Genomic DNA, 24042 nt, shown 5'->3' with positions numbered 1-24042 from the left:
GTGAAAAAGAGATGGAAATCACCTTCATACGTAGATTACAGAAAAATAATCTAAAGTAGAAGTATTCAATATATGTTATTAAAAATCTAATTGAATAAGGATGTCAAAGTTGTAATATTTTGTTTATATTGAAGAACACACAGATAATTATCACCCAAAGTTCCTCTCAGCTCTACTCAAAGACAGTCTAAGGCTGGGCTTGAACTGTTTCTCTGTTTGATTGCCTGCTGTTTTGTACTATTGATGTGTTAAGCTGCGGCAGAACGCTGCTTTAAGCTCTGATCAACCCACAGTACACTACCTCGTTCATCATAAGGCATCGTTAGCAACCAGCTGTACACAAGGCTTAATAAAAGCAGATTGAATGGCTGAATTCCAATCCGCACCCACGTGTCCAAAGCGGCTTTTTTGGACATTTCTTACAACCATTCAGTGCTTGAGTGGCGTGCCACTAGGCTCCTGTTTGGACAAATGGTTGCATTCAGCTCCCAGATTCCCAATGGACCAATGAGGTCGCTCGTTTGGAAACTATTTAACATTATATGACAACAATAGTTAGCCTGTATGTACTTCTGAAAACATTTGAGGTGAGACGCACTCCATGGAGTCAGGAGATGCAGCGAGTTGTGCTGATGGCCCTTGACTTGCATAAATGGGACACCTGGCTTTGAAATGCACCGTGGTATCATCAGAATGAATTGCACGGCTGCTTAGTGCTGATCCTGTTGACACATTCCATGAGGACTGAACACTAATAAATGTCAGTGAGGAGCTGCAAGGGGCGAAATGGTATAACTATGAATGGTACAACACTTTGCTGTGACGTATTTTGTTACTTTGTCAACACCAAAGCATGTTATGTACAATTTGAGCTTTCACGCTTTATTGGAAAACCAAATTGTAAGCTAAATAAAAAGAAATAAAACATGGATATAAACCCTGGAATATTTTCAGGCACAAACAGAACAAACAGGACATTTTCGCTGAATTTGACAGAAAGTGTATTGTATTATTATCAACAACTCCACCTTTGGGCAATAATAAAAGATACGGTTTGAGTAAAACGTTATGCAATATAGCTCATATGCTTGCATTCCTCTTATTTGATGTTTATACGGTGTACACTACCATTTTAAATCCTTAATGTAAATGTAGAGTCTCTGTATACATTTCATATGCAAGGCTAAACATCCATCTCCTCCTTGTTTACCATGTTTTATGCTTCCAAGCCTCCCCTAGTAAACCCTTGTTTTCATAATGCTATGAATTGTGAGTAATTCCCTCAGGCAAAGCGTTTATGTATGCAGACTTTACGGAGTGTGCATAAAGTGCTCAAAATGTCTGCCAGCGAGCCCTTGTTGCAATGACAATGTACAGTACGGCCGCCCGGAGCCCTCACACATTAAGCGAGAACTCGCCTTGAAGTCTGTGAGTCAACAACTGACTCATGTGTCCAGTCATAGCCGCGGGAAGTAGGGGTGCTGGGGGTGCTGCAGCACCCCCTGTTGGCGAGTGGTGTACATTTGAAAAACTAAGTAACCACCTAATTAAAATGATTAAACTACATAAAACAGTTATGATTTTATTTAAAATAAAATTTGCAGTAGCATATATTTGTATCAGTCCGGTGGCTTGAATTTATTTTCCAAATAAATAAAATCCGAGTCATCGAGGTCATAGGTCGTGGGATAGTGACGTAAAAGAGAGAGTGACAGAGACTTTCTAGAATGGCGCAAAAAAGGATTTTGGATTTTTTTTTCCCAACCTAATAAAAATAGTGGACCACCAGCTACTCCTCAGCCCACCACCTTTACAATTCCTCTGTCTACTTGTGAGCCACCAGAGTCAGGAACTAGAAGAACTTCTCCCATTACCACCAGCGATCGAGAAAATGTGGAAGGAGAAGAAGCTAGCGTCGAATCAATGGAGAAGCCACACCAGCCAACTGACTTCAATTGTCCCGGTAGAAAGTTTGGTAAAGAAACCTTCTGTCGGTCATTTAATGCAAGTTGGTTTGACAGATGGAAGTGGCTCCATTATGTTGAGGAAAGTGACCATATCATGTGTTTCACATGTGTCAAAGCAGTTCAGAAATGGCTAATTAATGAAGACAGCGTGAGGATGGATGTTAGCAGCTTTGTAAAGGGGGGATTCTCTAACTGGCGGAAGGCAACAGAAAAATTCAATGAACATGAGAAATCAAAACTTCATAGTGATTCAAGCCAACATATTGCTGCTTTAGGTAGCACACCAATTAACGCCCTTCTGTCTGACACTGCCCGGAAAACAGAGAACACCGCAAGGAATGTGCTTGAATTGATGTTCAGGTCAGTTATCTTTCTTGGTAAAAAAGGAATAGCTTTTCGGGGTGACAACAGTCGTGATGGTGTTCTGTATGAACTTATGCTCGAGCGGACATACAACCTCCCTAAAGACAGAGAATGGGTGCTTAGGAGGGATAATTGGCTCTCGGATACGATACAGAATGAAATCATTAAACAGTGCGCATATGCTATCCAGGCTGACATTGTGTCTCGCGCTGTAAAAAGCCCCTACTATGGAATAACCGCGGATGGTACAACGGATGTAAGTGCCATGGAACAATTTTCACTGACACTGCGATATGTGGACAAGAGCATGGAGATCCACAAAGATTTTCTTGGATTTTACATTGCTCCCGACAGCACTGGAGAAACACTGTTCAAGTGCATCACCGATGTGTTTCTTAGGCTGAACATCCCAATTGAACGTCTAAAAGCATACTGCTTTGATGGGGCAAGTAATATGTCGGGACGATTTTCGGGAGTTCAGGCTCGACTCAAAGAAGTGTGCACTGACTCTCTTTTTGTGCACTGTGCCAACCATTCGCTGGACTTGGTTCTTCAAGAGGTCGGTCGTGAGGTCAGTCTTGTTGCTGAGACATTGAACTTTGTTCAGGGCATAGCCACGGTCATCCGCGAGTCATCCAAACGCAAGGAGCTGTATGTGTCCATGTTTGGCTGTGATGATGTGGTTAACATATTGGCCATATGTCCGACAAGATGGTGTGTGCGGACAATAGCCATCAACCGTGTCTGCAGCTCTTACACTGAACTCCAGAAGACTCTGAAAATACTCAAAGATGACAAAAGTGTGAGGGGAGATGCAAGAGCAAAGATCGGAGGCCTTTATAAACAGTCTTTAAAATGGAGAACATTATTTGGCCTACTGTGCTGTGAGGCACTGTTTGAGCCATGTGAAGCAGTGGCTAAGAATTTGCAGAGCAACAACGCTAGCGCACGGGGTGCTCTGGAATGCACAAATCTGCTGAGGGAGCGCATAGTAGCCCTTCGTGATGACACCGTGGTCCAGGGCATAGAATCCAAAGTGTCTGCAGCGGAACTGAAAATGCCAGATGCTCGTCAACACAGGGCAAGCAAAACCCCAGCCCGTTACCGTCACACAACAGAGCCAGAAGCCCATGCAATGAGTACATGGCAACAAGCTTTTTTTTTTTAAGCTGGAACACAGGAAATCTGTAAACAGCAAAATATCTGAGTGCAAGCGTACAGTTTGAGCAGAAGCAGAGCAAATCTAAGTGTAAGCAGGCCCTATTTGAGTGTGAGGACATGGTTTGAGGGAAAGAAATCAATAAAGTATGCTCTCAAATTTAAATACCACACTCTTGAATAAAGATAGGGAATAACCTCCATAGCCCCCTCCCCACTTTTCGCAGCACCCCCTAAGCAAAATGACTTCCCGCGGCTATGTGTCCAGTGGCCACAAACACAAGTCAGATAATTGCTTATGCTGTCAGCTGGATGCACACATAGGCAGCAGTTACCTAACATGTTCTCTGAAAGTTTATAAGGTCATAATGTTAGTTTTACAGGTAAAACATATTTTCTTCTCCTGAAGCAGTTGCCGTGCTTGTGTAGGTCTCAGGCTCGAAAATGACATGCCCAGAACAAATGACTATATCTTCCCTTCTAAAATGTGTACATTAATAATCTTTTTTCTCAAAGCAATGATAAACCTGTGAGTTGGATGTAGAAAAGTCAGAATCAATATACAGATTTATTTTATTTTAAAGTCAATTCAGATTGAACATAGTAAAAAAAAAAAAATGATAGTGTCCGTCCAAAAAACAACCATTATTTATCGTGAAAAAAATGAAAGGATGGTAGACTAAAAGCCCAAACTATAACATAATAAGTACCCTGCATCAAGATTGATGCAAAACAAGTTAAACTAGACCTTTTTAGAGAGATTTAGAAAAACAAAAACACTTCTGGGGTCATTTGGGTGGATTTTCCATCCCATTTGACTTATACCTCTGGAATCAGTGGAATCTCAGCTTTCATGTGATATTTTGTTTTTCGCAGATCCAATAACTAATACAATATTCCTACCATGAGTTCTGCGTTAGCATTTTTTAGCTTAGGGCTAACTCAGAGGCTTGATATTACCCTTGTGTTTTGTTTAGATAACAATTGTTAATATTGTCTGATAGATGAGTTTCTTCCCGTTAAGTGAGTATGACACATTCATAGTTTGTTAAATGTTAAAAAGCCCTCAGATGCTGTTTCTTGCAAGATGTTGCGTTTTGCCCCCGGTACCGGGGTCATGGGGCTTAACTGGTTAATGGTCTGCATGTATAGCGCTTTTTCAGTCTTTACGATCTCTCACAATGCATTGAAATATAAGTAAATTACAAAGGCTGCCATACAAGGGGCCACTTGCTTATTCACATTCCTTCGCACATGGTTTGCCATGCCATTGGAAGCTGCTTGGGAATAAGTATCTTGCTCAAGGAAGTCATTTAAAAATGGTGCCATTTTTTATGCTTTATAACAGATTATTTTATTTGCATATTGACTGGATAATGTGCCATTTAATTTGTGTTTTATGACAGCTGTATTTGTCTGCCTGTATTGTTTGTGTTTATTTGTTGTAACATTGTTCATGCTACCCTCTTGGTCAGGTCGCTCTTGAAAAAGAGATGTTAATCTGAATGAGACTTTTTACCTGTGTTAGAAAGATATCACTCGTCACCGGCTTGAGCTTCAATATCAGGATACATGTATTTATTATCCTTGCAAGAATGGAAGTAGTCATCACACACAGAGCTGCATGGGACCAACTAGTTCCCCTAATAGTGTCCTTGACATGCTTGTGAGTGTTACAGTCACAAGATGCAGAATACGGGTTCAAAGTAGTATTCAATGTTTAGTTCAGATTAGCTAAGGCCTGCATAAGCAACAAACATGACAGTCATATGTCTACATCCATAGAGGCTGAACCATCATGTTAATCGTTGTCACATAGCTATCATATGCCTAAAACAGTGTGTCCTGACGCTGTTCTAGGTAATCATACATCCTGTTACGTACACAGCTATGTAGGGCCTTTGTTATCATGTGCTACTAAGATATTAGAAGAGTACATTCAGTATTTTCCCAACAACCTGGTTAAATATATAGGATATATAATATCATATCCAGTTATGTCAACAATTTCCAAAAACTGATTTGTGTTCAATATGATTAATAAGGAAATAGCTGACTAATATGCAACCAACATGGCTGTGTTAGTTAAATTCAACATTGTCTGATCAACTATACTGACCAATACAAATTCAACACAATTCAGTCTCATTTGCCTTACTAAACCGTGGCAATAATTCCAACATAAAGATACTGACTTAGCTCACTTGTGTACATGTAACTTCACAGTTAGACTTATGTAACTCAACTGTCTTCATTAAAGTCTAAGAAAGAGGCAAAACAATGAAAGCTGGTAAAAGTATTGTAATAATGATGCGATGATGATGATGATGGTGATGATGATATAGATGCAGCATTAACGGTTACTAAATCCCAAGGTATGGAGGGAACAGCTGCAAATGTTAATTGCTGATGCTTTGCTAAAGTCTGATCGTTTCATGGTTGAGTTGTTTGGGATTGCAACCCTTACTGGGAGGTAAATTCCCTCTAATGCTAAATATCAGCATGAAAAATAAACACTTGGCAACATCTGAACATCTAGTTTAAGAAGCTATTGTTCCTCTGGGTTCACCAACACTAAAGTACTGTATATTTGCCATTAAAACAACACAACACTTTGAAAAAGAATAATCATGTTTCATGTAGTTAGAGTCCCAGTGCAAACAGACTATTATCCCATTACTCACTCTAACCCAGTCTGACGTAGAGGATTGCTAATGGAAATGCATTTGTGGTGTTAATGTTCACTTCAAAGCAAAATGTGCTGATGAAGAGCTTAACTCTGGTATCATGGCAGACTAATCATGCATATTGCACTGGGCCCCAGAGAGCCCGATAACCCAAATAAGAAGCCATGTAAAATGAATCTGGTCAAACATCATTGTGCTATTGAAAGCAATTTCACACTTAGCATAAGTATAATATCAATTAATAAGAAGTGGTGTTGAGGACAGAAAGGTGTGGTTATTATCCTCTGTGGTGTATTTCTCAAATTTTTCTGCAGAGGGAGCAAGAGAATAAGAAGAGGAAGTGCAGTACGCTGAATTTTGAATACATGTCTATGATCTGTTTTACATGGAACGCTCATTATTTTTGCTATTTCTCTTCCCATTAAAACCCATATGGAGTCATGTATTATTGACAGGGTGAGCCACTGTGCTGAAAGCAAAGTCGCTTAATGAAGGGCGACGGTGACTTTGATGCTGTAAGGCCCTGTTAATTCACAATTGTTCTCTCTCATTGTACTCATTATTTCCCTTACCTAAAGCTCTGACATTTCAGTATAAATACAAACCCAAATGGAGAATGACATGCGGTCCAATTGGATAGAAGAGGGGTATTTTACCTTCCAGCATCCCTTAAAAACAAGTAGCCATATCCAAACAATTAAAGCATGTATCAGAGCCCCCACTAAAAGTTACATAACATCACAGACCACAAAAGACTGTGACTATCTTCTGACTTTTTCTGCTGTCAGTAGGCACTAAATATTTAACCGCAATCCCGATCTAAACGCCCCACACCCTCCCACAACGACGCTTTCTTTAAACCTTCCTCATGTGCAGAGGATCCACTTTTGGCACAACATTAAAAGAAGTAAATCCATGCATATACATATTCATAAAGCAAGAGGGAGGGTAGGAATTGAAGGAGAGGAGAGAAAACAGCGGAGAGAGCAGCAGGATGAGGGAGAGATTGTGAGACAGGGGGAGAAGAGAGGGAGATAGATGCAGATATTTAGCCTGGAATTATTAAAGGAGCGGAGGAAGGATCCATCATCCTCTTTGTTACCTAACTTTAACCTCCAGAAGTCTTTTTGTCTGCTAAGTGGCACTGGAGCTGCCGTTAAATGTTTTATTTGGCACAGAGGTCCTGGTGGGCTTCTGGCAGGGATAAGACTTAGCTTAACCTGGCTGGCTATCATCTAATAGCACGGAGCAAAAGCCAGATGAGCAAGGAAGACTGTGGAAGGAAGGCTTTTTTCCTTCCTACCATCAGCTGACAGCCAAATAAAAAATAGATCTTGCCATTTTATTTAATCTTAATTGCAATTTGATTTAATGTTAAACAAACTGCCACTGCATCGCCAATTGAAACCATTCCAACATTTGACAAAGATTCTTTAACATCAATGATTCTCAACACATTAAGCCTACTGTCAGAGGTTTGTATATTTCAGTTATTAAAATGTTAAGAGGATTTGTAAATATGCTGCCCAAAGACTTATGGGAGTTGCTATGCAAAGTACGGATCAGTAAAGGATCAGTTTTTTACTTTTTTGTTAAAGTAGCTGATTTCACTCTGGTGCCCTGAATTGTGTTGTTAATAAACTCAGTTTATACCAGTTGGTTCCTCACTAAATCACATTTGTGTATTTGTGAAATCTAAACAAGTATTAGTTGTCTTTCTTGATTCGATAAATATTTGCAAAACCATTTTTTTGTAATGCTCCCAAGAGTGCATTGATATCCTTTATGAGTAACAAACGTTGTGCTTCTTAATGGTAATTTAATGATCACTAATCCCACAGGAAACCTTTACAAATGGCAATAGAGCTAGCTTAGTTTAGCGAAAAGGCTGGAGAAAGGCAAAGTGCTTGCCTAGCTCTTTAGCCTATAATGCTAAGGCTAATGGGTCATCACTCTAGGTGTAAAATGACAAAATCTTGAAAGTAAATGAAAGTAGTTGCGTACGTGCACTTCCAAAAGGTTGACTTTATCCTCAGCATTTTGACTTTATTCACTACAATTCTATTTTAGACCTTTCAACTTTAGTCTTGCAATTCAAAATAAGTTAAAACATATTCCTCCTCTCATTTTTTTCTCCTTATACCTGACCCATACACTCTTCCGTACTAAGAAGAAAGACAGGAGAGCTAATGATCCTCTCATCTACTCTGGGCAAGAATTTGGCATATTTCCCTGTTCAACTATCCCATATGAAGGGTAGACATTCAGGTTCGTATGACACTAATTTATGGCTGGCACACACACACACACACACACACACACACACACACACACACACACACACACACACACACACACACACACACACACACACACACACACACACACACACACACACACACACACACACACACACACACACACACACAAGCACACAGCAGCAGTTTAGAAGATGAGAGAAAGTGATCTGTTTGATCCTCTGGTTTGATGCGATTCATTTGACATCACGCCCACCCACCAAGTCCCAGACAAGGCTTAAAGCTGCACAGAGCTGATTTTCTTTATTAAGTATGAAGTGTCCTTACAGCTCTCCAGTTGTAGCGTGCAGGTCTGTTTGTCCATGGGATACTTGGTCAGATCCATGTTGCAGGCCACGGTGGTGGTGATCCTAAAAAACAAAAAGGTTGTTTTTATTTCAAGGGAAATTCCAAGAATATACCTAAAGCATGGTATTTTATAGATCTAGAACATTAGTTTCAAACAATCAATTGTGTAAATGTGTGAATTATTTCTCTGCTTTTTCGTTCAAGTTATCATTAATTTCTGTTATACATATGAAAGTATGTATGAATTGAGCCCTCAATGCAGAGCCGGCCCGACCCATTAAGCGACATAAGCGGCCGCTTAGGGCCCCGCAGCCACTAAGGGGCCCCCTAGCAAAATATTTTTTTTAATTTTTTTATTTTAAAAATAAATAAATCTCAGTACACCGTCGCCGTGATAAGTATGTTTAATTAATTGTGTTAATATGCCTAGATTGCCTACTCTCAAAGTGATGTATTATATTATTGAGTCCGTAATATAATACATTAACCGTGCTTTACCTGAACCTCATCATGACACAAGAGAGGACGGCAAGATTGTAATTTCCCGTGTTCAGTGAATGCAACAGAGGCAAGACACCAGACCAACCAGAGAGTTGAATGGAAATAAACATCTGTCTTATTGGCTGACAGGTACCTATCATGTGAGCTGTGACAATGTTTAAAATAAACTTTCAGTCGGACTCAGAGTTTTTGAAGATGTGCATAAGGAAACGTTTTTCTTAAAAAATACGACAATTCTCAAGTAGTGGCTCACACAACAACCCCAGAGCCACCACTTGAGCCAGGTAAACAAGGTATATAAATGTCAGTAAACTTCCAAGTTATGCGAACATGTAAGCAAAGCATAAATTACAGCTACGTTGACGTTACTTTGAATCGCGGGGGTAAGCTAAACCGTTAGCAAGTAGCTATAGCTAGCCAGACATATTAAATAAACACTTTGTCATATAATGTAAATGTAATGTTTTTCAGCGTTACCTGTTGATTTCAAAGAAAGCTCTCTGGGAAATGTTGACTTACTCTTCGACATGAAGCTAGAAGCTACCTTACAGCACACAGTTGATTAGGAGTCCTGTCAGTTAAAGTGGTGGCATAGTTGCCACTGCTTTACATGTCAACAGCATGTTTGAACCTATTTGCAGCAGTAAATGTGGCTGTGTGGCCACTGACGTTGCCATAACAACACCTGCATTTAAATATGCAACCTCTTTTTGTGACAGATTTTTGCAAGAAATTATAATTCTTCTGAATGATATTCCTATTGACAGCTAGTTTCTATGTGAACATTATGAGATAGACAGCCAGAGAGAATAAATGAAAAACAGTTATGAAATACTATATGACAAAACAAGAATAAAGTTTAAGTGATTTGTAAGATATCCATAAAGAAAAATCTGTTTACAGTTCTGTTTCATATGGGTGTTGAGAGATGTATCCATAGATCTCTTAATTTTTCTCTCAAAGTGCACCAGATTGATGCTTTTAACTTTAATATTTAAAAGTGCATGCCCCCGGACCCCCCTAGAGGAGGTGAGGACCCCCTTAGAGGAGGTTAGGTCCACAGTGTTTACATGCTTATTTATACAATATGTGTACTTATGCTAACATCATAACACAAAAGTTTGTTCCGTGTTGTGTGTAGTGAGAATGCGCTAGAGTGAGGGGGGCCCCCAAGCCAAAGCTCGCTTAGGGCCCCCAAAAGTCTAGGGCCGGCCCTGCCTCAATGGCACAGGACTGAAGATCACTTTTAAAGGAAATCAAGGCTTCACTCTGCATTGCTGTCGTGCTGGAAATCTGGGTCATGTATGAAAGTCTCTCACAGAATAATTTTGATCTGAAGTGCATCAAAACTTTAAGAAAGATGCATTTTTGATCTAAAATCTAAGAATACATACTTCACGTGGCTCCTTCCTTAGTGTTTGACTCAGACTTACGTCTCCTAAGTCGGTTGGAAGGGACCACCAGAGGCTTCGGCTACACATCATTTTAGTGAATATGAATAACATACATTTTTGGGAATAATTGACTGAATGGGACAGTGATTTTGTGAATGAGATAAATAATGTTTTAATTGATATAGACCAATAAGCTATAGCAACTTGATTAAAAACCGTAGTGGAAAATACAGTTAATCTACCATGCACATGGGCTGTAACAGCAATGTAGAAACTGTCTGATTGGTATCTCTAGTCTTTACTGTACTGACATTTTTCATTTATTTTAATATGGGGAGTACCAGAATCTGCTTCATGGTTTTCACTTTCTTTGCTCCATTTGTTCTGTTTTTAATTCAGTAGGTGAACCTGTATGTTCATAAAATAGTGTGGGTGAGCTTATCTGTGTGTATTAAACAAAAATGGATTGGCTCATGTGTTTCATTGTTGGTGTGAAGAGTACATATACCAACAGGACCTTTGTAAACCATAACAAAAAAACATAAAATACAATATGTTATTTAATCTGGCCTTTTGACCGCTCAGCCTTAGTCTCTGGTCATTTCAGTGCTTTATCATGTATTCCCCCTGGCACAGGCCTGAAACATTTACCACAGCTGTCCTTTCCTCAACACCTCAAATTTCCCACTTCACTCTGACCCTTTTCACAGCTCACGCCCTGACGTGAACATCCCTCTACTGTCCTGTTATGTGCTGGCAAAGCGCTACCCTCCTCCCAGTTTCCTTTGACAGGGTGTGACCCTAAACTGTGAAGTTATCGAGGCGCAAATTTCCACGAGGGATTCTTCTCATCTTGGCAGTGGAACCATTTTCAGAGAAAATTCTTAAATACAAGGATTTGTATTGGGATATATGCTGCTGACTCCTCTAACTAACTAAGATATTACGATCGCTAGAGGAGACAAAGCATTGTGTCTGAAAGCACGCGTTGTAAAGGTAAATCACATTATAGATTTAATTACAACATTACATCTATGAAAAACATACCTTAAACAATAGAGGCAATTTACATTTTTAAACCATCAGATGGTTTTCCTACACTGATAAAAACGAGTAAATAATACTATGATTATGTGTTTAAATCCTACAAGAAATTACTAATAATTTTCTTTTACTCAAAATCTATCCTTTTATTTAATGTGTTACTTGAATTTGCAAGTAATTGTGTATCTTCATTTTGATAGGTAATGTTAAATCATAGCACAAAGTAAATGTTAACTAAAGTAATGTGACCTACAACCTGTGAAAAGCTAGTAAAATGTACAGAGCAATGTGAGTAAAGGTGGGCGACGCCCCTGAGGAAGTCAGAGGAGTTTGCGTAGAGTTTTTGTAGACATTGGAAAAAAAGCAGTCACAGACGATTGAAGAGAAGAGAGCATGGACCCTCGCCTAAAATGAATACTCGTGTATTTTGAATCATGTAAGTATATTTATCTACTTTATTAACTTTGTACATCCCTGTTAGCTTCTCTGCTTAATGTGGATATCAAACGAACCAGTCTTTCAGCTTAGCAATTTAGCTAGTTAGCGTGCTAGCTAATTTAGCCTGCTTTCATGGACGAGGCACACACAACATGTAATACTTTGCGGTTTAGCAGTTGTTTCAAACTAGTCAACAGCTGGCGAAATTCACCGTTTTGAATACAAAAATGTGGCAGTGGGGAAACGATGCTGAAGTTGGCTTCCGATTCAGAGCATCCGATTCGGCAGTTAGGGGGAATGTTAAGGGACATTTAATTTACAGCGCTGAGCGAACAATCCTCCGTGTTTGTACCTCTTAAATCGCTGCATAGCCGATTTATTTGGACTGGATTATCCCAGAGAGTCTAAAGATTATTTATAAACCAGTTTGAGATTTGTGAAACCTTTATTCTATTTGTGAAAATACAAAAAAGGGAGATTTCAGTGCTTTTTTCACATGTAGACCACATTAGACCAGGTCCTGATCTAAAACCACTAGACCTAGACTCATCAAATCTGGACTGGATTATCCCAGAGGGTCTAAAGATTCTTTATAACACCGTTTCAGATTTGTGAAACCTTTATTCTATTTGTGAAAATACAAACAAGGGAGATTTCAGTGCTTTTTTTGCATCCTGACCACATTAGACCAGGTTCTGATCTAAAACCACTAGACCTAGACTCATCAAATCTGGACTGGATAATCCCAGAGAGTCTAAAGATTCTTTATAAAACCGTTTCAGATTTTTGAAACCTTTATTCTATTTGTGAAAATACAAACAAGGGAGATTTTGCAGCTTTTTTTAAATCTAGACCACATTTGACCAGGTCCTGATCTAAAACCACTATACCTAGACTCATCAAATCTGGACTGGATTATCCCAGAGGGTCTAAAGATTCTTTATAACACAGTTTCAGATTTGTGAAATCTTTATTGTATTTGTGAAAATACAAACAAGGGAGATTTTGCAGCTTTTTTAAAATCTAGACCACATTAGACCAGGTCCTGATCTAAAACCACTATACCTAGACTCATCAAATCTGGACTGGATTATCCCAGAGGGTCTAAACATTCTTTATAACACCGTTTCAGATTTGTGAAACCTTTATTCTATTTGTGAAAATACAAACAAGGGAGATTTCAGTGCTTTTTTCGCATCCTGACCACATTAGACCAGGTCCTGATCTAAAACCACTATACCTAGACTCATCAAATCTGGACTGGATTATCCCAGAGAGGCTAAAGATTCTTTGTAACACCGTGTCAGATTTGTGAAACCTTTATTCTATTTGTGAAAATACAAACAAGGGAGATTTCAGTGCTTTTTTTTATCTAGACCACATTAGACCAGGTCCTGATCTAAAACCACTATACCTAGACTCATCAAATCTGGACTGGATTATCCCAGAGAGTCTAAAGATTATTTATAAACCAGTTTGAGATTTGTGAAACCTTTATTCTATTTGTGAAAATACAAAAAAGGGAGATTTCAGTGCTTTTTCACATGTAGACCACACTAGACCATCTGCTGATCTGAAACCATTAGACCTACGCTCATCAAATCTGGACTGGATTATCCCAGAGGGTCTAAACATTCTTTATAACACAGTTTCAGATTTGTGAAACCTTTATTCTATTTGTGAAAATACAAAAAGGGAGATTTTGATGCTTTTTTAAAATCTAGACCACATTAGACCAGGTCCTGATCTAAAACCACGATACCTTCAACCTCCAGACAGGGAAGATAGACAAACTAACATCTCTGTTAACCACCTTTGCTTTTTCACAGTCTCCATCCCCACCAACTCATAACGCTGGCAACGTCCTTGATCTCATATTCTCAAGGAACTGCACTACTTCTAACCTCTCTGTAAACCCGCTCCACGCATCCGATCACTTCTTCATTTCATTCTCTCTACCCCTTTCCAAACATAACAAACTCATCTCTTCTCATCCTGCACCTGTCCACCGTAACCTCCGTTCCCTCTCCCCCTCTACCTTTGCCTCATCGGTGCTCTCAGCCTTCCCTTCCTCTGACTCGTTCCAACTCCTGCCTCCAAACTCTGCTGCAGAAACTCTCCTCTCTACTCTCTCATCCTCTCTGGACTCTCTCTGTCCTCTCACATCTTGGCAGGCTCGTCAGTCCCCTCCGGCTCTCTGGCTAAATGACGCACTGCGTGCTAAAAGAACCATCCTTCGGACAGCAGAGCGGAAATGGTGGAAATCCAAACACCATGACGACCTCCTAACCTATCAGGCTCTCCTCTCCTCTTTCTCTGCTTCGATCTCTCAGGCAAAAAGCACTTTATTTCAAGATAAGATCCAATCTTCCTATTCCAATCCCCAAAAACTATTTTCAATCTTTTCCACCCTCTTGGAACCCCCCAAAGCCCCTTCCCCCTCCTCCCTTCTGTCAAGCGACTTTGTTAACTACTTTGAAAAAAAGGTTGATTATATTCGCTCTTCTTTTTCTGACTCACCTTTACTCACTGCTGGGTCACCAGAACCTCCTTTCACCCACACACTAACCTCCTTTTCCCCTCTTTCTCCAAGTGAGGTTCTTACCCTCATTACCTCTGCCCGTCCTACCAGATGTCCTCTGGACCCTATCCCCTCAAACCTCCTTCAGACTATCGCTCCTGATATTCTACCGTTTCTCACCCATTTCATCAACACTTCTCTAACTTCTGGTCACTTTCCAAACAGTCTCAAGGAGGCAAGAGTAAACCCTCTCCTAAAGTAACCCACTCTCAACCCGTCTGATGTTATAAACTACAGGCCTGTCTCTCTCCTCCCGTTCCATTCTAAAACACTTGAACGCGCTGTCTTTAAACAACTCTCCTGTTATCTTCATCAGAACAACCTTCTGGATCCGCACCAGTCTGGTTTCAAGGCAGGTCACTCCACAGAAACTGCCCTCCTTGCTGTCACTGAGGAACAGCAAACAGCTAAAGCAGCCTCCCTCTCCTCTTTCATCATCCTTCTGGACCTGTCTGCTGCATTCAATACGGTGAATCATCAGATCCTCCTTAGCACTCTCCAAAAACTTGGAGTTTCAGGCACTGCACTTTCCCTCCTCACCTCATACCTCAAAGACCGCACCTACAGGGTAACTTGGAGAGGGTCCGAGTCCGACCCTTGTCAATTAACTACAGGGGTCCCTCAGGGCTCTGTTCTTGGTCCCCTCCTCTTCTCCTTGTACACAAACTCGCTCGGATCTGTCATCAGCCCGCATGGTTTTTCATACCACTGCTACGCTGACGACACCCAACTAATTCTGTCCTTTCCCCGCTCAGAGACCCAGTTCGTCGCACGCATCTCTGTTTGTCTAGCAGACATCTCTCAGTGGATATCTGCTCATCACCTCAAGCTCAACCTTGACAAGACTGAACTGCTTTTCCTTCCGGGAGAAGATTGTCCCACTCTTGACCTAACAATCAACATCGGCACCTCTGTTGTTTCGACGACTCAGACTGCAAGGAATCTGTTTGTGACCCTAGATAACAAACTGTCCTTCACTGCAAACATTGCTGCTACAACCCGCTGCTGCAGATACACTCTTTACAACATCAGGAGGATACGTCCCCAGCTGACCCAGAAAACAGCGCAGGTTCTGGTCCAGGCTCTCGTCATCTCACGCCTAGACTACTGCAACTCCCTCCTGGCTGGTCTGCCTGCATGTGCCATCCGACCTCTGCAGATCATCCAGAATGCAGCGGCTCGTCTGGTCTTCAACCTTCCAAAGTTTTCCCACACCACGCCGCTCCTCCGCTCCCTTCACTGGCTTTCAGTAACTGCTAGAATCCACTTCAAGACACTGGTACTTGCGTACCATGCTGTGAGTGGATCTGGCCCTTCCTACATCCAGGACATGGTTACACTGTACACCCCAGCACGTGCACTCCGCTCTGCATCAGCCAAACAGCTCGCTGCACCCACACTGCGAGGGGGACCCAAGTTCCCATCAGCAAAAACACGTGGGTTTGCTATCCTGGCTCCAAAATGGTGGAATGAGCTCCCCATTGAAATCAGGACAGCAGAAAGCTTGCACATCTTCCGGCGCAGACTGAAAACTCATCTCTTTTGACTCCACTTCGAGCGATAGAATTACTAACAAAGCACTTATATACTAATAAAGGGCTGGCTTATCTAAAGCCAGTTAAGTAGCACTTGAAATGTTTTAGCTCTATGAAACCTGATGTACTTATATGATTCTGTTTACTTCAAGGTTGTATCTTCCGTGTCGAATGCACTTATTGTAAGTCGCTTTGGATAAAAGTGTCAGCTAAATGTAATGTAATGTAATGTCTCCTTTTTATTGCAAGATGCAGGGTGTACAGGAGGTTGTCCACTGTGCAAGTGTTTATCATTGACACAGTTTGCTGTCCAATTATTCCCTCTCCTCCCCAATGTGGACAGCATCCCTTTTGCTTTTCCCTTGCATCTGTTTCAGACAGTTTATACTTTTTTCTCTGAGCAGTTGGAGTAGGGCGGCTGAAGTACTTCGACTTTCTTTTCTGCGTTTTACTTCGCTTCTTCCATATCTCCTCTTGTGACAGAGGAAGTGTCTCTGGTCCCTCAGATTGTCTTTTGTCTTCAGCGTATGTTTTTGAAGGATGCACCTGTTTTTTCATTATTGCAACGCCCTTGAGTCTTCCAACCACAAACTCTTGCTGTAGCTGGAGAAAGTCTCCTGGTCTTCTGTGCAATTTTGATGAAAGTATCACTTTTTGTTGTTGTGCCGAACCAGTTCTCTACAACAGCATTACTGTCACAGGTTTTGCCAAGATCTTTAAGCATCAGACCTGTCCAAAGAGGCACAGTACCAGCGTAATGGAGAATTATTTCCACAAGTGTCTCACAATAATGAGGATTTGGCTGGCATGCTCCGTTTGCGTCATCCTCCTTCCCTGCTTCCTCCTGTGCTTGTGTGACCACCTCTTTGATAGGAGCAAAGAAAGGGGATGATTTTGTGAGATCTGTGCATGTCTTCAAAATCAGAAGGTGTGTGGTCTTCATCTTCATTTTTGAAATTGATATTTTCTGACTTCTGTGTACGTATGGCCTCCTGCAGTGCTGAGAGATGTTTCTTGCACCCATTAGTTTCAGTCTTTGATGAAAAAACATGTACCATACACCTTGAAATTGACAATACCTGGCCAAATACAGTAGCATTTTGAAGGAGGCCAAAACAGTACAAAAAAAATCGTTTTGTCTCCTTTCTGCACTGAACCATGGACAACTTCATACTGATCAACTTCAGCATGTGAGCAGCACAGAGGTGTATTACTGTCAGCTGCACTGACCGCTGCCCTTGGAATTAAGATAAGGTATAATAAGGTATAAGGTATAAGGTTTTATAGAATAAAGGTGTCACAAATCTGAAACTGTGTTATAAAGAATTTTTAGACCCTCTGGGATAATCCAGTCCAGATTTGATGAGTGTAGGTCTAGTGGTTTTAGATCAGGACCTGGTCTAATGTGGTCTGGATTAAAAAAAAGCTGCAAAATCTCCCTTGTTTGTATTTTCACAAATAGCATAAAGGTTTCACAAATCTGAAACTGTGTTATAAAGAATATTAAGACCCTCTGGGATAATCCAGTCCAGATTTGATGAGTCTGGGTCTAGTGGTTTCAGATCAGGACCTGGTCTAATGTGGTGTACATGTAAAAAAAAAGCACTGAAATCTCCCTTTTTTGTATTTTCACAAATAGAATTAAGGTTTCACAAATCTGATCGGTAGTCCACAGGAGATGAAAAACACCCACCTCACCGCCTCTTCCAAGAAACGACAGGACCGTGCGGCATTTATCCGTGAAAATGTTTTTTAGGCCGGTCAACATGTCCGTTAAAGTTTAAATCTTCCGTACAAAATTAGAAAAGTGCCGGTCAGAGGTCTTCTTTTGTTATTTATTGAGCTTTAAAACAAATTGATAACGACTCTGTTCTCTGTATAATAATAGAAGAATATTTAATAAACGGTGCCTGCCTCTCTTTTCCTCCCCCTCTTCTGACAGCCCAGCAGCAGCAGGAGACGTGTGTAGAGGGAGGCGGGCTATTTCATCGTTATCAGAAAATGATCATATAGGGCTTACACACGGAGCCGTTGGACCCCCAGAGCGTTGCGTATGCCGGTCTACCCACCTTGGGACCCGTTACCGTAGTCGTTTAGTTCCCCCCCCCGGAGCGGAGCAAGGCAACGAAACTTAAAATAATAAGCTGCATTTTACGGCGCGCTATGCATGGGACCGCCTTGGGGGGGTTCCCGACATGTCGTTTCAGTAAATTAAAGGGTGTTTCATGTTGTCGTTGCTGTGGACCTTCTTAATACCTTGGAAAATGCCGTTTAATACTTTTTAATACTTTTTAACAGCCTTAATTTTCGCTAAATTGATTTATCAACTTTTAATACTTTTTAAGACCCCGCGGACACCCTGAAATAGAATAAAGGTTTCACAAATCTGAAACGGTGTTATAAAGAATCGTTAGACTCTCCGGGATAATCCAGTCCAGATTTGATGAGTCTAGGTCTAGTGTTTTTCGATCAGGAACTGGTCTAATGTGGTCAGGATGCGAAAAAAGCACTGAAATCTCCCTTGTTTGTATTTTCACAAATAGAATAAAGGTTTCACAAATCTGAAACTGTGTTATAAAGAATGTTTAGACCCTCAGGGATAATCCAGTGAAGATTTGATGAGTCTAGGTCTAGTGGTTTTAGATCAGGAGCTGGTCTAATGTGGTCTAGATAAAAAAAAAAGCATCAAAATCTCCCTTTTTGTATTTTCACAAATAGAATAAAGGTTTCACAAATCTGAAACTGTGTTATAAAGAATCTTTAGACCCTCTGGGATAATCCAGTCCGATTTGATGAGTGTAGGTATAGTGGTTTCAGATCAGGACCTGGTCTAATGTGGTCTACATGTAAAAAAAAAAGCACTGAAATCTCCCTTTTTTGTATTTTCACAAATAGAAAGTGATGTTATAACTGATGTCATAATTGTTTCCCTCCGATAAATATAAGAGATAGCTAAGATAAGATAACTTTAACAAGATGCCTGTGTGCTTAGTACCAGGTTGTAATCATACCAGCAATGGGTCTTGCTCGTTCTTTCGCTTCCCTTCTGATGAAAGGACCATGAGTGGCTGGATCAAGTTAGCTACCTAGCTAGTAGCAAGCACGTTAGTTAGTTATTACAGGCTTAGCCTTGTCATTTGTATTAGCCTTAACATGAAGTAACATTAATTAACCCAAAATGTTAAACAGTAAGAGTAGTAGTCATATTTCGTGAACTCTTTGAAGAGTACTGTACCGGTGTGATCATTCTATAATACAGGGGTTCCCAAAGTGTGGGAAGGTGAGCCTCCCCTCAGAGAACATAATCACAGCCGCGCCCCCCTTCCCAATTATTATTGCTATTATTATTATTATTATTATTATTATAATTACTGCTGTTGTTGCTATAATGCAGGGGTATTCAATTGCATTTCAAAGAGGTCCAGTAAGAGAAAATGTCATAAAATGCTCTGTTTTCGCTACCTTTCTCTTTTTTGATTGGCTGAGCGTCACCTCCTTAAAACATTAAACAATAGCTTTTTTAAACCTCTTTATCTTTATGTTTTAAACATGTTGAGGTTAAGGATGGCAGCTTCCTCATACGTTGCACTCGGAGAGAAATAGTTGAGACGGAGTTGTCTTTAGCAGCAGGGAGGAGTAACGTTTTATCAATGTTGTGAGGTTTACCTGCCTTAGCTATCGGTAACGCCACTCGGTATGATGCTTCGGTTGTCTTTGTATTCACAGTGCTAAATGTGTCAATGACATTTTTCTGTGACTGCAATTCCTTGAGCTTCCGGTCAAAACACTCCTGTGGCTTGGTCACCAAACATGGGTGTTTCGTCTCAATATGACGTCGGAGTTTACATGGTCTCATACTGTCATTAGCTAGCACCTCGTTGCAGATAACACACTGTGGCAGTGGAATGTCATCAGGACCGGTCCATGAAAATCCTAGCTTCAAATAATCATTGTCATACTTCCTCCGTTTTCTGACAGACGCTGTCTCCTCTCTCACTTTAGGTAACTTCACTAAAAATCTATCCTTATTTTGCAGCTCGCATACATTTAGCTGAAGTTAACTAGCTAGATTTCACAGTTTTTTTCTGGCGGCTGCGCCTCCCTTGAAGCTCTCTGGCGCCCCCCAGGGGAGGCGCGTCTCACACTTTGGGAACCCCTGCTATAATACACCGGCAACATTTTTTTTTTTTTACGACATGACAAACATCATATGTGTTATTCATGGCACAATTCAAACGGGATAAGAGATAACTTTTTTCTCGCCACTGACTTCAATACATAATTTTTCCGAAATAAGGTCCCATGGAGGTCCACCGGAAAGGGAGGGACTTTGCCATTCTATTAGTAGTTCAGAAGAGGTTTTTTTACTTGCTGCTCTGCAGTTAAGCAGTGTGGCGCCAAACTGAGTTTTCCTTGAAGTCAATTCACTCACATGCATCCGACTGTGTGTGATGCACATGTGTGCTTTTTCCCCCTGTGTACACTGAGACAGCTAGCGGCACCAGCTTCCTAAAAAAAGGGTATGTCACATTCACTGCCATGGACGCTGCTCTGTGGGCCAGTATGTGTGATGCGGCCTGTTTCCCTGCAGCCTAAAGGAGAGGGGTGATCCAGGAAGACTACTGGAACAAGAGTCACTTTATTAGAAGTTTAACTGTGGGTGCCTCCTTCTGTAGCGCGTTCAATTTAAGTTACTGTAAGGCATAATCTTTGTCTCCAATGTCTTTCTGTACTTACAGTTATGTGTGTTCACCACAATAATTGACATGCCTGTTAAACAGCACCACGTTGAAGTTAGACGGAAGCTGCCCCCCCCCTGCTTGATGGAGCTTCTGGAAGAGTCTGCAGCGGAGCTGATTAAAGAGAACCAAGTAAATGTTCTGCTTGATTTGTGTTAAAATGTGTCTACTGTTCTGTTTGTACATGAATATCTCTATTCTCTAAAGGTAAGCACATCTTGCCATTATGTGGAAAACCTCTTCAGTCTCCAGTTTTTAAGTTAACATTTAGATAAAGTACATTGGAATCTAATTTTACTGCATAATATTTCTATATATTTTCAAACTTACTCAATTTCAATGTTTAATATTCTGTTTCAAAAGGTGTTTTTCAGGAGAATTGATAGTTTGAGCCTGTATAACCCAATTATTTAATGAGGTTTACTTCCTGTTTGGAACAAAGCGAACATTTCATATCTCAAATAAGAGTTCATATAAATTCCCTTATCCACACTGTAGCTACTGTGCATATGATAATAAAGCCCTTTGAACCTTTTGAAGCTTACCCAATCCCCTCTGCTTAAAAAGAACATGTAAAATCAATGGCTACTTAAATACTAAATTAAATAGCTAGCTCAACCAAATCAGTCTTGGAAAAGTTTACAGTATTGTATGTTAACACTGATTTACATGTTTTGACAGAATGGAGGCAAAGATATCGTGGAAAAAGTACTATGCTGAGTGTCGTGAAGCTCCATGTCCTCCATGAAGTGCAGCAAAAGAAGATGCCACACCTCCCATTGTGTCCCTCTCCATCGAGGGATCGGAGGGGCTTGATGAGTGTAAATGTTTGGTGAACGCCTGCCCTCTACTCACGGGCATCATCCATGCAATGAACTTAAGTAAAACATAAAAGTTGAAATACGCTTCTTTAGTTTTCAAAAATCTTTCTTGAACTTAATTTCCTCAAGATTTCTCTTGAAAGTCCACATTTTTGCATAAGCAGTGGTGGAATTTTGAGGTACTTGAGACATTTCTTTTCGTTGCACTTTATACTCCACTACAAATCAAAAGGAAATATTGTACTTTGTGCTTCACTATCTTATATAGAGTTTATAAACTATAAGGTTCTGTTTTTTAATATACCAAAAAATGTAAATATTGTTAGAAACCCTTGAGCTATTATGTTTTTGTTTGTTAATATTGGATTTTTTACTACATGTAATACTCAAACAGGATTTAGCTAATTATAGTTTTACTTAAGTAACATTTTCATTACCAGACTTTCACTTGTAATAGAGTATTCTTACAGTGTGGTATGAATATTTGTACTTAAGAAAAGGGCCGGATACTTCTTCAACCTGCTTTGTTTAGTTTAACGGATGTATGTGCAGTATTTGTAAACATCCTTGCAAACTGTAGATTAATCATGGTATGTATCAGACAACAGAACACAAATAAATGTGTTGTTTAAAAGTGTCTACTGTTTCATGTTGTGTAGTAGCCTTAGTTTAAAACTGTTTTATTGAATAAGAATTGCATTTGATGATACTTAATAATTGTATTTCAATATTACCTACATATTTATTAAATAAAAGGTAAGAATAGCAAATAAAAACAACCTGAAAAGCCAAAGAGTTTTTAGTGGAGATTTGTAAATAGATGAAAATGTAATCTTAAGTAAAATCTACTATACAATAGTAAGTAAAATGTACTTACAAAACTGACATTTGACGCCAAAGTTTACTTAAGTGCCTTTAGTAAAAAACACTTCTTAACTGTAAGTAGATGCTACTTGAAATATATGTTAAATATATATATTACATTTTCTGAGTGCGTTTTCTTACCTCGGTTTTCCTAAGAAAATCTTACTCCCCATTTCTTTCAGTGTAGATTTGAAACTTGGCTATTCAAATTTTTGGCCGATCCAGGCTCACAAGGGCTCCCTGGACATAAGGCAATGGGATTTCCCCATTGGATTTCGATACATTGCAGAAAATAATGTCTGTGGCTAACATTTATGATACTTATAGATGAATCTCCAAATATTAACACCACCTGGGGATTTTTGAAGCGAAAATGCAATTGACAGAAGTAAAGAGCAAAAAGTTTAACATGATGACGTTTAGTAGTCTAATGTCACTTGTTAACGAGCACCATTTGTATGACTTGTACGAGTTTCGGACACCCACGAGTTGGATCTTTACTGACGTATTTTATGTATAGATCTTGTAAGCTTGTATTAGTCATTTTGTACAAATGACAGGTACATGTACAAATGACAATAAAAGCCTTGAATCTTGAAACACGTTAAAAAAAACATTGACGCTAACTTATTAGGTTTTAGGATTTCACCACAATATACAAAATATATTTTTAAACCAATAAAATCACAATTTCATACATTAACCCTCTGAGACCCACATAGGATATATCCGTTTTTGTATATGTTTGTGTTTTGCCTTATACATTGTCATTTCTTTACTGTATAATCAAGTTTTACACATCCCAGAAATCAGCAAAACCTCAGCTGTGAAGTGTTCAATGATATACAGCAGGGGTCGGCAACCCCTGGCACGCGTGCCAGCATTGGCACGCGGCACCGTAACCAGTGGCACACTAGGAATAAGTGTGCAAAATATTTAAATTGTATTTTCGGATCCTGAACGAGACCGCCGCCAGAGCGCGTCTCCCCGTTACCTGCCATGCACGCAACGCAGCCCCGTTCTCCTTATATCCAGGTGACTTTCTGCCGCTTTCCTCCGTGGTGCAGTGCTGATCGTTTCACCACGGAGGTAAAGCACTTCACTAATTGCAGTACCCATAAGGAGCTGTACAAATGCCTTAGTTTTTGCGTGGCTGTGTATTTAGTTGAAAGCCCAGTGGCGATCTGCTCATCTCTCTTCGAAATAATATGCTACAAAGGGCCATCTGTGTGTTGAACTTTCCTGTCGGCTCCCAGACCGTAGTCGAGGAGGGAAGAAGCAACAAGCTTCAGGTTCAATAACCCACTTTAGCTTAAATGACTGGAGAGAGGCGAGCCGTTCTTA

At 40.2% G+C, this 24042-nt stretch overlaps 1 protein-coding gene and 1 long non-coding RNA gene across 4 annotated transcripts in view; one reads left to right on the top strand and one right to left on the bottom strand.

Moving 5' to 3' along the window:
- LOC307044209 (gamma-aminobutyric acid receptor subunit pi-like) overlaps nt 1-24042 on the bottom strand; it is a 241866-nt gene that overhangs the window by 5903 nt on the left and 211921 nt on the right. For both annotated transcript variants that reach the window (XM_079689285.1, XM_079689286.1), the window contains one exon: nt 8761-8843. In XM_079689285.1, the coding sequence (XP_079545411.1) occupies nt 8761-8843 (83 nt within the window). The remainder of the gene's footprint in view (nt 1-8760; nt 8844-24042) is intronic.
- Nucleotides 11781-22468, top strand: LOC307042157. Of its 2 annotated transcripts, none has more exons than XR_013809020.1 (3): nt 11781-12156; nt 21014-21145; nt 21695-22468. It is a non-coding gene; the product is annotated as an uncharacterized lncRNA (long non-coding RNA). The 2 variants fall into 2 exon arrangements; XR_013809021.1 differs by having other exon boundaries at nt 11789-12156; nt 21056-21145.

The sequence above is a fragment of the Notothenia rossii genome, assembly GCF_949606895.1.
Source record: "Notothenia rossii genome assembly, chromosome: 6".
Taxonomy (NCBI): Eukaryota; Metazoa; Chordata; class Actinopteri; order Perciformes; family Nototheniidae; genus Notothenia; species Notothenia rossii.
This window is presented reverse-complemented; position numbering and strand designations above follow the sequence as displayed.